A 13,876-nucleotide genomic window follows, 5' to 3' on the forward strand; every position below is an offset into this window, starting at 1 on the left:
ACTACTACTACTGCCACTACTAAGGCCCAATCCCAATACACCCCCTACTTTCTACCACTAGCCCTCCCTCACTACCACTACCCCTAAAAAAGAAGCCACAGATTTTAGGGCACTTGAAATCTTCCCAGGGCCCTGTCCCAATACTCCCACTACCCCTACTTTTCAGCACCACCCCTAAAATCAGGAAGCTGAGAGCCAAAAGCTGTTTTAATTTCGGCTCGGAGCAGCAGCAGCTCACATACTGACGTGATCGCCAGGTCAACCTGCGCCGTCGTCCCGGGGAGAAACCTGCAGCTCTGTGGAGAATTACCGCTGGCTGAAATAAATCACTTAGGAAGATAAAAGTTGGTTTAATAGATAAAATCTAACAGTTGTAGCCACGCCTGTTAAGAAATTTGTTCCGAAAATTTCTGGATTTCTGCCTGCCTGCCGGCTCAGGAGCTGATTTATTGTTCCGCGTTAAATCGACGCAGAGCCTACGGCGTAGGGTACGGCGTAGGGTACGGCGTAGGGTACGGCGTAGGGTACGGCGTACGGCGCGCGTCACCGCTTAACCTACGCCGTAGGCTCTGCGTTGGTGTAACGCAGAACCATAAATCAGCCTTTATTCTGGCGAGGTTTGAAAAAGACTTCGCAACAACGGGCAAACGAGTGATTATGTACATTCACTGAGTGAATATTATGAAAGTAAAATATATATTTCTCGCTAGAAATGTAATCAAAACGCATTTTTATGCAGAAACTCAAAATATTGATTTTATTCACTAAAAAATAAGAAATGTCCGCCATGTTTTTTTTTTTTGATTCAGTCCGTAAATGACGACGAAAAGCATTCTGGGAAATTTTTCTGGCCCTAGATCAACTAGTGAGCATCCGAAAACCCTAGCTCCGTAGGGCCACATTCATAGCCACTACACTCGTTTTCTTCACTACCCCTAGGTGAAAAGAGGAATTGGGACACCACTACTCTCTACTCTACTACTACTACTGCTGCTGCTATTACTGCCACTTCTACAACTACTACTACTACTACTACTGCCACTACTACTATTACAACTACCACTACTCTCACGGGAATGCGCAAAATTTAGGGGTAGGGCTGAGTGTAAGGGTAGGGGGAGTATTGGGACAGGGCTTAATACTACTACTACTGCCACTACTACTACTGCCACCACTACTACTGCCACCACTACTACTACTACTACTACTGCCACTACTACAACTACTACTACTGCCACTACTACTACTGCTACTACTACTACTGTTACTACTACTGCTGCTACTACTACTACTGTTACTACTACTGCCACTACTACTGCTACTACTACTACTGCCACTACTACTGCCACTACTACTGCTACTACTACTACTGCCACTACTACTACTGCTACTACCACTAATACTACTACTGATACTGCTGCTACTACTACTACTGCTACCACTAATACTGCTAGTGCTACTGCTGCTACTACTACTACTGCTACTACTGCTGCTACTACTACTACTACTACTACTACTACTACTACTACTGCTGCTGCTGCTACTACCACTAATACTACTACTGCTGCTACTACTACTAATACTACTACTGCTACTACTGCCACTACTACTGCTACTACTACTACTACTACTACTACTACCACTACTACTACTACTGTTGCTACTACTGCCAATACTACTGCTGCTACTACTACTACTGTTACTACTACTGCCAATACTACTGCTGCTACTACTACTACTACTGCTACTACTACTACTGCCACTACTACCACTACTACTACTACTACTGCTACTACTGCTACCACTAATACTACTAATGCTACCACTGCTGCTGCTGCTGCTACTACCACTAATACTACTACTGCTACTACTACTACTACTACTACTGCTGCTGCTGCTACTACTGCTACTACTATTACTGCTACTACTACTACTACTACTGCTGCTACTACCACTAATACTACTACTGCTGCTACTACCACTAATATTACTACTGATGCTTCTACTACTACTGCTACTACTACCACTTATATTACTACTGCTACTGCTGCTACTACTACTACTAATACTGCTACCGCTACTACTACTGCTGCTACTACTGCTACTACTGCTACTACTGCTGCTACTACTACTATTATTACTACTACTACTACTGCTACTACTACTGCTACTACTACTACTGCTGCTACTACTACCACTACTACTACTACTGTCATTTAGATGCTTTCATCCAAAGCTACTTACATCTGAGAGAATAACACGAGCAAGAATTCCCATAGTTCAGGTCCAGCTGGATCAGTGCTGGTCAGACTGCTGAGAGTCCAGTTGGACACACGTGCTGTTGCCTTCCCACCCAACACAACAGTCCCTTTATACAGGAAAACTAGGTCTTAAAAAACACCATCCTAATATCAGCTTGTCATAAGTGCATGCAGCTTCCTCAGTGCTGAGTCATACAAAGAGCTGGATCTAACTCATTCTGATGAAGTTTAGAGAAGTTTACTAGATGCAGAAATGCTCCTTAAAGTGCTGAGTCTTTATCTTGCTCTTAAAAGTAGGTCCAGACCTGCAGATCGGACAGTTTGGTAGTTCATTCCATCATCAGGGAACAATGGAGGTGAAGAAAAGCTACTAATTTCACACCATGTTGTGGTGGAAGCACCAGGCGTCTTTCACTGGCTGAGCGGAGTGAGAGAGGGAGAGTAGCTCTGGATGAAGGAGTGAAGGTAGAGGGAGAGTAGCTCTGGATGAAGGAGTGAAGGTAGAGGGAGAGTAGCTCTGGATGAAGGAGTGAAGGTAGAGGGAGAGTAGCTCTGGATGAAGGAGTGAAAGTAGAGGGAGTGTAGCTCTGGATGAAGGAGTGAAGGTAGAGGGGGAGTAGCTCTGGATGAAGGAGTGAAGGTAGAGGGAGAGTAGCTTTGGATGAAGGAGTGAAGGTAGAGGGAGAGTAGCTCTGGATGAAGGGGTGAAGGTAGAGGGAGAGTAGCTCTGGATGAAGGAGTGAAGGTAGATGGAGTGTAGCTCTGGATGAAGGAGTGAAGGTAGAGGGAGAGTAGCTCTGGATGAAGGAGTGAAGGTAGAGGGAGTGTAGCTCTGGATGAAGGAGTGAAGGTAGAGGGAGTGTAGCTCTGGATGAAGGAGTGAAGGTAGAGGGAGAGTAGCTCTGGATGAAGGAGTGAAGGTAGAGGGAGAGTAGCTCTGGATGAAGGAGTGAAGGTAGAGGGAGAGTAACTCTGGATGAAGGAGTGAAGGTAGAGGGAGAGTAGCTCTGGATGAAGGAGTGAAGGAAGAGGGAGTGTAGCTCTGGATGAAGGAGTGAAGGTAGAGGGAGAGTAGCTCTGGATGAATGAGTGAAAGTAGAGGGAGTGTATTTCTGGATGAATGAGTGAAAGTAGAGGGAGTGTAGCTCTGGATGAATGAGTGAAAGTAGAGGGAGTGTAGCTCTGGATGAAGGAGTGAAGGTAGAGGGAGTGTAGCTCTGGATGAATGAGTGAAAGTAGAGGGAGTGTATTTCTGGATGAAGGAGTGAAAGTAGAGGGAGTGTAGCTCTGGATGAAGGAGTGAAAGTAGAGGGAGTGTAGCTCTGGATGAATGAGTGAAAGTAGAGGAAGTGTAGCTCTGGATGAAGGAGTGAAAGTAGAGGGAGAGTAGCTCTGGATGAAGGAGTGAAGGTAGAGGGAGAGTAGCTCTGGATGATGGAGTGAAGGTAGAGGGAGAGTAGCTCTGGATGAAGGAGTGAAGGTAGAGGGAGTGTAGCTCTGGATGAAGGAGTGAAGGTAGAGGGAGTGTAGCTCTGGATGAAGGAGTGAAAGTAGAGGGTGAGTAGCTCTGGATGAAGGAGTGAAGGTAGAGGGAGAGTAGCTCTGGATGATGGAGTGAAGGTAGAGGGAGAGTAGCTCTGGATGAAGGAGTGAAGGTAGAGGGAGAGTAGCTCTGGATGAAGGAGTGAAGGTAGAGGGGGAGTAGCTCTGGATGAAGGAGTGAAGGTAGAGGGAGTGTAGCTCTGGATGAATGAGTGAAAGTAGAGGGAGTGTAGCTCTGGATGAAGGAGTGAAAGTAGAGGGAGTGTAGCTCTGGATGAATGAGTGAAAGTAGAGGGAGTGTAGCTCTGGATGAAGGAGTAAAGGTAGAGGGAGTGTATTTCTGGATGAAGGAGTGAAGGTAGAGGGAGTGTAGCTCTGGATGAATGAGTGAAAGTAGAGGGAGTGTAGCTCTGGATGAATGAGTGAAAGTAGAGGGGGAGTAGCTCTGGATGAAGGAGTGAAGGTAGAGGGAGAGTAGCTCTGGATGAAGGAGTGAAGGTAGAGGGAGAGTAGCTCTGGATGATGGAGTGAAGGTAGAGGGAGAGTAGCTCTGGATGAAGGAGTGAAGGTAGAGGGAGAGTAGCTCTGGATGAAGGAGTGAAGGTAGAGGGAGTGTAGCTCTGGATGAAGGAGTGAAGGTAGAGGGAGTGTAGCTCTGGATGAAGGAGTGAAGGTAGAGGGAGTGTAGCTCTGGATGAAGGAGTGAAGGTAGAGGGAGTGTAGCTCTGGATGAAGGAGTGAAGGTAGAGGGAGAGTAGCTCTGGATGATGGAGTGAAGGTAGAGGGAGAGTAGCTCTGGATGAAGGAGTGAAGGTAGAGGGAGAGTAGCTCTGGATGAAGGAGTGAAGGTAGAGGGAGTGTAGCTCTGGAGGAAGGAGTGAAGGTAGAGGGAGAGTAACTCTGGATGAAGGAGTGAAGGTAGAGGGAGTGTAGCTCTGGATGAAGGAGTGAAGGTAGAGGGAGTGTAGCTCTGGATGAAGGAGTGAAGGTAGAGGGAGAGTAGCTCTGGATGAAGGAGTGAAGGTAGAGGGAGAGCAGCTCTGGATGAAGGAGTGGAGTTAGAGGGAGTGTAGCTCTGGATGAAGGAGTGAAGGTAGAGGGAGTGTAGCTCTGGATGAAGGAGTGGAGGTAGAGGGAGAGTAGCTCTGGATGAATGAGTGAAAGTAGAGGGAGAGTAGCTCTGGATGAAGGAGTAAAGGGAGTGTAACTCTGGATGAAGGAGTGAAAGTAGAGGGAGTGTAGCTCTGGATGAAGGAGTAAAGGGAGTGTAACTCTGGATGAAGGAGTGAAAGTAGAGGGAGTGTAGCTCTGGATGAAGGAGTGAAGGTAGAGGGGGAGTAGCTCTGGATGAAGGAGTGAAAGTAGAGGGAGAGTAGCTCTGGATGAAGGAGTGAAGGTAGAGGGAGAGTAGCTCTGGATGAAGGAGTGAAGGTAGAGGGAGAGTAGCTCTGGATGAAGGAGTGAAGGTAGAGGGAGAGTAGCTCTGGATGAAGGAGTGAAGGTAGAGGGAGAGTAGCTCTGGGTGAAGGAGTGAAGGTAGAGGGAGAGTAGCTCTGGATGAAGGAGTGAAGGTAGAGGGGGAGCAGCTCTGGATGAAGGAGTGAAGGTAGAGGGAGTGTAGTTCTGGATGAAGGAGTGAAAGTAGAGGGAGAGTAGCTCTGGATGAAGGAGTGAAGGTAGAGGGAGTGTAGCTCTGGATGAATGAGTGAAAATAGAGGGAGTGTAGCTCTGGATGAATGAGTGAAAGTAGAGGGAGTGTAGCTCTGGATGAAGGAGTGAAGGTAGAGGGAGAGTAGCTCTGGATGAAGGAGTGAAGGTAGAGGGAGAGTAGCTCTGGATGAAGGAGTGAAGGTAGAGGGAGTGTAGCTCTGGATGAAGGAGTGAAGGTAGAGGGAGTGTAGCTCTGGATGAAGGAGTGAAGGTAGAGGGAGAGTAGCTCTGGATGAAGGAGTGAAGGTAGAGGGAGTGTAGCTCTGGATGAAGGAGTGAAGGTAGAGGGAGTGTAGCTCTGGATGAAGGAGTGAAGGTAGAGGGAGAGTAGCTCTGGATGAAGGAGTGAAGGTAGAGGGGGAGCAGCTCTGGATGAAGGAGTGAAGGTAGAGGGAGTGTAGTTCTGGATGAAGGAGTGAAAGTAGAGGGAGTGTATTTCTGGATGAATGAGTGAAAGTAGAGGGAGTGTAGCTCTGGATGAAGGAGTGAAAGTAGAGGGAGTGTAGCTCTGGATGAAGGAGTGAAAGTAGAGGGAGAGTAGCTCTGGATGAAGGAGTGAAGGTAGAGGGAGTGTAGCTCTGGATGAAGGAGTGAGGGTAGAGGGGGAGTAGCTCTGGATGAAGGAGTGAAGGTAGAGGGAGTGTAGCGCTGGATGAAGGAGTGAAGGTAGAGGGAGTGTAGCTCTGGATGAAGGAGTGAGGGTAGAGGGGGAGTAGCTCTGGATGAAGGAGTGAAGGTAGAGGGAGTGTAGCTCTGGATGAAGGAGTGAAGGTAGAGGGAGAGTAGCTCTGGATGAAGGAGTGAAGGTAGAGGGAGTGTAGCTCTGGATGAAGGAGTGAAGGTAGAGGGAGAGTAGCTCTGGATGAAGGAGTGAAAGTAGAGGGAATGTAGTTCTGTACTTCATCATCATCATAAGTGCTGGATTCAGCCGAGCGTATCATTACTGGTGGGTAATGGTGTAAACAAAGGTCACATTCCAAGACAGAACGCCAACTTAACATTCACCTGCAGGAAATTTAGCTGAAAACAGAAGCCAAAGAAAAAAAACTGTTCTTCTGAATTTCAATACAGACATTGGAGATTGTTCAGAAGTCATCCTCGTGTTCGGACAAGCTGCTACGTTCAGGAAGCAGAAGCTCCAGTCAGCAGAAACCAGCCGCCTCCCTCTCGGCTCTAATTACGCTTCGCCGTTTCTCTTTGTGTCCCGATGGCGTTCACAGACGCGCGTTTAGAGCAGGACAGCGCAGGTGCTTTCACCCCCCGACTTGTCTGCTTTGATAAAATATAGGATCAAGTGTTGCAGGAAAAACTGGCCTGAGGCGTCACAATTGCACACCTGAGAAGGGTGTAAAGGCTGGTTTCACCCACCTCCACATCCAGAGCACGAAGTAAATGACTAGTTCACTAAGTTTAATGTTTGATGACTAAGTTTAATGTTTGATGACTAAGTTTAATGTTTGATGACTTTGTTATTTGGCAGATTCATGTTTTCAATGTTTCAAACCAACCTGTGGTTCTCTTATCGAGTTCCTACAAACAGACTCGCCAGGGCATGAAACCCACAAACGCACCACAGGAGCCTGAATGCTCGTGAAGCATTTCTGCAAATTCAGGACCGTCCCTGCCTGAACGCGTGGGCTGAATGTCAGCGTCGAGTTTGTGGCTAGAGGGCGCGTGTGTGTGTGTGTGTGTGTGTGTGTGTGTGTGTGTGTGTGTGTGTGTAGCCTGGAGTGAAGAGAAACCATGATCAAGTATGACTGTTTTACTGGGAGGGACAGACGAACCCTGAAGTGGAGAATGTGTATAAAGGCACTTTTCCACTAGTACCTACTCAGCTCGGCTCGGCTCGCCTCCACTCGGTTTGGTTCTTTCCCACTAGGGGTCTAACGTGCCGAGTAGATTATTTTCTGTAACTATTCTGCCGAGGTTCTAAGCGGCTGAGTCGGCTGTATCTGACATCATCACACTACAGGCCACCGATTGGTCGGGGGGTTGGAGTCAGATGTCTGAGTCAGGATGTGACATCAGCGAAAGAGCGACTCTGACAGCGGCTTCTTGTTCATTTTATTCCACCAGCAAAAGTCTGTTTGGTGATCCAACTCTGAGGTGCAGATGTTCATAAACCTGGTGCTGAGGAGAGAATTAAAAAGGGCTCTAGACGGGAGATAAGGAACGACCAGATCTACCAGGAGCTCTGTCTCTTCATAGCTGCTCACGGCTCCAGCTGACTTTTCAGCAGCGCCGAGACAAACTAAACAAAATTAAATAGCATTGCCGATTGAAGCTTCTCTCACTAATTTTTGGTATCGAACACAAGCCACAGACCCAGCAGCACATCTATCATCTCCTCCAGGTTCTACATCTTTGGTGTTGTTGTGTTCTTCGTTTAGATACACAATCAAATACGTCACAGCAGCTTCTCCAACCTCCTACTTCTGCTCCAGGTGCTGGATTATTATGGAAAAGAAACCAGGCCGAGATGAGTCGAGCCAAGCTGAGATGAGTAGAGCCGAGTAGGTTCTAGTGGAAAAGTGCCATAAGATGCACATCACCCGCCTCCACACACACACACGCACGCATGCACGCACGCACGCACGCACGCACGCACGCACGCACGCACGCACGCACGCACGCACGCACGCGTTTCAGCAACATGAGGCTGGTCTCGTCGTATGGGCAACCTTTCAAAAGCCGAGTATCGTCCAGTAGACGAAACTTGCACTTCCTGCACCAACTCAACATCGACTCGGTCTGCACTGACCTCCACGTGAAAACTTTACAGCTAAAGTAAACGCGCTCACAATAGTGGTTTTGTCTCCACAGCTCGATTGTATATCCATGACAACTGCTCGGGGGTACATCTTTATGTACTTCATCATGTTATATTAGATAAAGCTATTAAAGTATGTACAGACAAAACAATAAAAAGTATCAAGTGACTGTCTAAGATAACAAAAGAGAAGAGATGAAGCGATTAATGTTTCAGATTTCTAATCCTCTGGGAAGTCTGTCCAGCTCAAGAACGTCACTGCTTCATGCATCTCTTTAGCTCTTCAGCTCTTGCACAACATAACCACAAAACATCATACACTCATCTACACTCCACACTACACAACCATCATCACATCAATCACAATCTTCTGTCTTCCTCCGTCTTTCTGTACTTCACTGGGATCACTTAGTCTTTATAAAGTCCTTAAAAAGTTTGTTAGATGAGACTGTGAGAAGGCGGGAGTCGGACACTTTCACCTTTACTTTCCGATAGAAAAAACACAAGACCAGAGATTTACAGTAGCAAAGGCTGCTGGTCGAACACTTTATCATTCAGCACACTGAGCAGACTGATGCTGTTTAAGTTTGGTTTTCCCAAATGTTTGGATTGTTGTTTCTCCACAAGATGTTTCTTTCGTTTTTTTATGTTTTTGCCTGAGAAGTTGTATAAATGTAAGCAAAAACAAATCACTAAAAGCATCAGCCTTATCATGACTCACTGATGTGGAAACAAAAGATTTAGACCGAGTATTTAAACAGCATTGCATTTAATGACAACTAAAACAAATAAAACCAATAAAAATATGATGAATGAAAAACACAAATAATCAAATACCAGCTAATTTAGTAACCAATGCTGATCAGACAAAGAGAATTGTTGATACCAATCAGAGCTTTACAGAGTCACGTGGATTTATGTGACGGCAAGCTACAATAAAAAGTCACTTCTAAAAACTGTGTGAAAAACCTTCCCAGCAGTGAAAATGAAGGAATGAAACAAACATACAGTATTTCATGAACTATGTTGAATAAAGAGAGAAATTGTCAGTGCTGCGACGGCCCGAGGGCAGGGGGCGTGGCTCCCCGTCCATAAAGGAATATTATTTGTCTGAACAACTGAGACTTGTTATACGCTGGGGTCGCCTTACGTGACTAAATGGAAAACCATTGAATTATCTGTATTAGATTAACTGGGACCGTCTTGACGGGGCCGTGTGAAGCAGCAGAGGGAACAAACTACAAACCAGCTGCTTCATGCCAAATAAAATGTGGTTAAAATCAGTCAAACTCCAGAGAAAGCTGATGCTGCTCCGACGAGCCTGATTGTATACCAGCACGGCAGGATAAAAGATTCAGACAGTGGATTTACATACACACAAATAAAAACTGTACAGGTATGTATAGATCCGGGGTTATTTTTATAAAAAGATCCAGAGTGATAAGGTTTATCACCAAGTTTATGGCTGCTTATAACTCACGACTTGTCAGTAAAACTACACGGGACAGGTTTTTGCAGGAAAAGTCTGATTCGCATTTTTTCTGGATCCAGAAACAGAAATCTTAACAAGCTGGAACTCAGCCTCAATGCGTCACCTTTTTATTCATCACACTGCAGTTCCTCCACAGACCAGTAGTGAGCGAGTCGCCACTGACCTCCATGTCAAAACGTCCAACTTTACAGCAGAAATACAGTTCAAACGCCAGTTTTGGTCTCCAAAACCAGAGTTCACACTCGCGACAGCTGTACCAGGGGGTTTCTTTGGTACCACATCAGGTAAAATGATATAAGCAACACATTTATGTAAATTAAGGGACTTGTGATCGACAGCAGGCACAGTCAATTACTAGCTGTCATTACTTTTGCTACTTAAGCTTGAGTTATGGTTCTGCGTCAAATCGACGCCGTGCACACGCCGTCGCCGTGACGCCGTCGTGAACCTTCGGACTTCTCCGTCACTCCGTTTCGCCGCGGTGCAGTACCCAGCGTGACCGCTAATTTGCGATCTTTTCCTGAATGGTTTATCAGACTTTTTCCGGTCACAGTGAATCAAAGAGATAAGGACAACTATTGTGCAAAAAAAACAAAACAAAAAAAAAAAAAAAAAAATCACACATACACGAAGAAAAGAGCGCTGAAAGTTCACGACTGCTTCAAACCGGAAATGCGTTGCTACCAAGCGAACCAATCACAGCCCTCTCGTTTGCGTGTGGTCTGCGTCGCCTCGACGCGTAGTTACAATTTTCAGGAGGTGCACGTCAGTGACGGCGTCGACGCGTACCACACGCCGTAGGCACGGCGTCGTTGTGACGCAGAACTATAACTCAAGCTTTAGCCCTGTATCTACAGCTGAGAGTCAATAAGACCTCACAGGACATTAAAACACGTATTTGTTGTGCCGTTAATTGAGCGGAGCGATAGCTGTTTCAAAGTTTATTTAGACGGGACAATGCATATTCATGAACACTACATTAAGCAGTGTAAATACACCGGGTTTAGCAGATATGCTAGTTTCCACCGGCAGTCCCCACAAACAACCAGACACACTCACACTCACACCTACGGGCAATTTAGAATGATCAATTTAACTAGTATGCATGTTTCTGGACTGTGGGAGGAAGCCGGAGTACCCGGAGGAAACCCACGCATGCACGGGGAGAACATGCAAACTCAACACAGAAAGACCCTGCTGGGCCTGGGAGTCGAACCGGGAACCTTCTTGCTGTGAGGCAACAGTGCTAACCACCAAGCCCCCGTGCTGCTGTGACCTGTGTCGGTGGGTGGGAGGGCCTGCGGAGCTGAGGAGCAAGCAGCCAGCGTTAACTGCAGTGAAACTAGAGGTTGCCGTTGCGGATGTCTGCAGCTCATCTGGCACGGATTGGCTGAAGTGGCCAGGAGCCACAGAATATAATTTCGGGAGTAATCCACTAAACCTGTTCTTTCTGCTCATTCACAACATATTACAAACAAAAAAATAGGTTTCAAAAGCGCTCCTCAGAAGACTTTTGTCTGACTGGACAGAGAGTTTGTCCAGTTCATGGTATTCACCAGTTCAGCCTGGTGATTGTATGTTGGAGTTAGGGCTGGGGATCGATTCAAATGTCAAGAATCGATTCGATTCCGATTCTTAAGATTTAGAATCGATTATCAAGATTAAAACAGTTTTTTGAGCTGTTGCATGAATTATATGACTGATATGAACAGATCCAGGGCAGCAAACAGAGGCCGTATGAAATCGGTTTTATTTTTTGCCACATTCCGTTTAAATTTTTTCGATTTTCGGTCTATTTCGGTTTTACATTTTTGAGAATTTTGTTTTTAGCATTTTTTGCAAATGTAACCTCAAGACAGTATCTAAAGTAATGAAATATACACAATGTATGTAATTATAACTGAAAACTTTAATGTTTTCATACTATTAAACATATTTAAAGGCAAAAATATGGCACCAGTTATTCTCGTGTCCAACAAAACATTCATTTTTTGTGCATAAACAAAAAAATACCAAAAGTTGTAAAAAAATCAATCTTTATACATACAAATCGATTTTTAGGAATTAATATGAGAATCTATTTAGAATCGGAAAATCGATTTTTTCAACACAGCCCTAGTTGGAGTTATGAGGGGGCCATGATTCGACTGCACCCCTGGGTCCTGTAAACCGTAGACCCGTCTCCTGTACTGAAGAGGACTAAATCAGTGAACTTCGCAAGAAAGCCAGAGCTAATTCAGCAACAGCCAATAAAATAAAAGCAGCAAGCTTAAACCACTAAGCAAAAAGAAGTCGGATCAAAATTCACATTCTTAACATCGAACTCCTCCTGAGCAAACCAAACAGAGATATAGTCTGTGAGAGCAGTGGATATGAGTTTTTACAATAATAAACAAGTCAAGACTTCCACATGAACTAAAACGGTTTTGAGTTTAGTTGTTTGCATCCAAGTTGGATGATGATAAACTCGACATTTAAATGACTGAACACTAGACTTGTAGTTCTCCACACCTTGGTCTCAAGAACACTTTTTTGTGGTCTTGGTCTTGGACTCGGATAATGGAGAGTCCGTTACACCAAAGTGACAGAATCTTGTGATCAGCAGTTCTTTCTCTTGTTAACGTTCAGTTGTGTAAACTGTTTGTATTTTGTATTTTATTGAATGTTTTGGTGCATCTGCATGTGTCTGTATTTAATTACAGTTTTGTGTTTATAACAGCCTTGTTTGAATAAATATATGAAATAATATTTGCATATCGTGATTGATTAAGCATCAGGTCCATTTCAGTGATGCTGATATACGGTGTAATCTGATTACTATAATGGTAAATAATGTAATTTCAATCTTTAATATTTAAAATTTGGGTTTCATCTCCAAATTAAGTCCAATTTAAATCAGTAACATTTACTATTCATGACTTTTCTGAGGTGGAGGGGGGTGTTGGAGCTGGTTATTCTGGTAGATACTTTGGGACTAGTTAGTAGTCGTGTCAATCCTTAAAAGCACTGGAGTCAATCCTCCAATAGTGTAGAAATAGCGGTAGTGCAGTCGCCACACATATCTGATCTCAGCTGATGGATGAAAACATTTATAGTGAGTTCAACATCATCATCCACTTCTCTGTGTTATTGATCTGCAGTTGAATACAAGCTCATATGGGAACTAGCTGAACCAGGATGATGTTCTACAATCACGCAGGATCAGGAAATAACTAGGTTTGTTTCTGGTGTCAGTCTGGAGCTGAACTGGTCTTGGTTTAGGCGGTCTTGTCTACTGAACACCGGGTTCCGCATCCTGTAAAGTTAAAGTGTAGTGATTCCAGACCTGTACCTGTGCGTTGAGAGCCGGTTGTCGCGGCCAGCAGCAGCAGCAGCAGCACGGAGCTCCAGCCGCTCATCCCGCTCCACCTGCCGGAGGTCCAGCCGCTCAGCCCGCTCCACCTGCCGGAGCTCCAGCCGCTCAGCCCGCTCCACCTGCCGCCTGGACGCGCCATCAGTGACAACGGTGCTTTATTAAAAAAGAAAAACTAAAAAAACTAAAATAAATAATCAAATTAAGTCCTTCCAGATTCTTTGAAAGTCCTTTTCATCCCCAGCAGACTAACTGTGCGGCTGGAAGCAGGTAAATGAGGCAGAGTTTGTGAGGCTCGGCCAGCTCCACCACCTGGGAGGATCTGCGCACCTTTACGCACAGCTGCGGAAAACAGCGGCGGCACGCCGCCACTTCCGGCGGGGCTTTTCAAAGTAAAGCTTTTACAATAAACACTTCCTGCCGTCAAAATAAGAGAGAGAGAAACAGAGAAGAAGCTCTTTAAAGGCAAACATTTAGCAAATACCAATACTCACTACTGAATGTACTTTGTTCAATTAATTCAAAAGCTTTCATATACAGACTCTGGTCAATAATTTTAAAATAAAATTTAAAAGTACAGATAAAAAAAAACACATTTGTCTGTCAACCTTTGCTAAAGAGAAATCTTTAAAAGGGACCTATTATGGCATCTAATACCTGTTTAAAACAGGCCTTTAATGTCTTAAAGGGGACTTATTATGGCATTTAATGTATATTTTAAACAGACCTTGAATGTCTTAAAAACAATC

General features: G+C 45.1%; 1 protein-coding gene across 1 annotated transcript in view; it reads right to left on the reverse strand.

The window, feature by feature from the left end:
- Positions 1-13,439, reverse strand: part of LOC133425182 (collagen alpha-1(XVIII) chain-like) — an 89,419-nt gene extending 75,980 nt beyond the window's left edge. Inside the window, exon 1 of the mRNA XM_061715882.1 lies at positions 13,107-13,439. Within this exon, the coding sequence (XP_061571866.1) occupies positions 13,107-13,269 (163 nt within the window). The 5' untranslated portion in view covers positions 13,270-13,439. The remainder of the gene's footprint in view (positions 1-13,106) is intronic.
- Between the last annotated feature and the right edge of the window lie 437 nt (positions 13,440-13,876).

The sequence above is a fragment of the Cololabis saira genome, chromosome 24 (assembly GCF_033807715.1).
Source record: "Cololabis saira isolate AMF1-May2022 chromosome 24, fColSai1.1, whole genome shotgun sequence".
In the NCBI taxonomy this organism is placed as follows: Eukaryota; Metazoa; Chordata; class Actinopteri; order Beloniformes; family Belonidae; genus Cololabis; species Cololabis saira.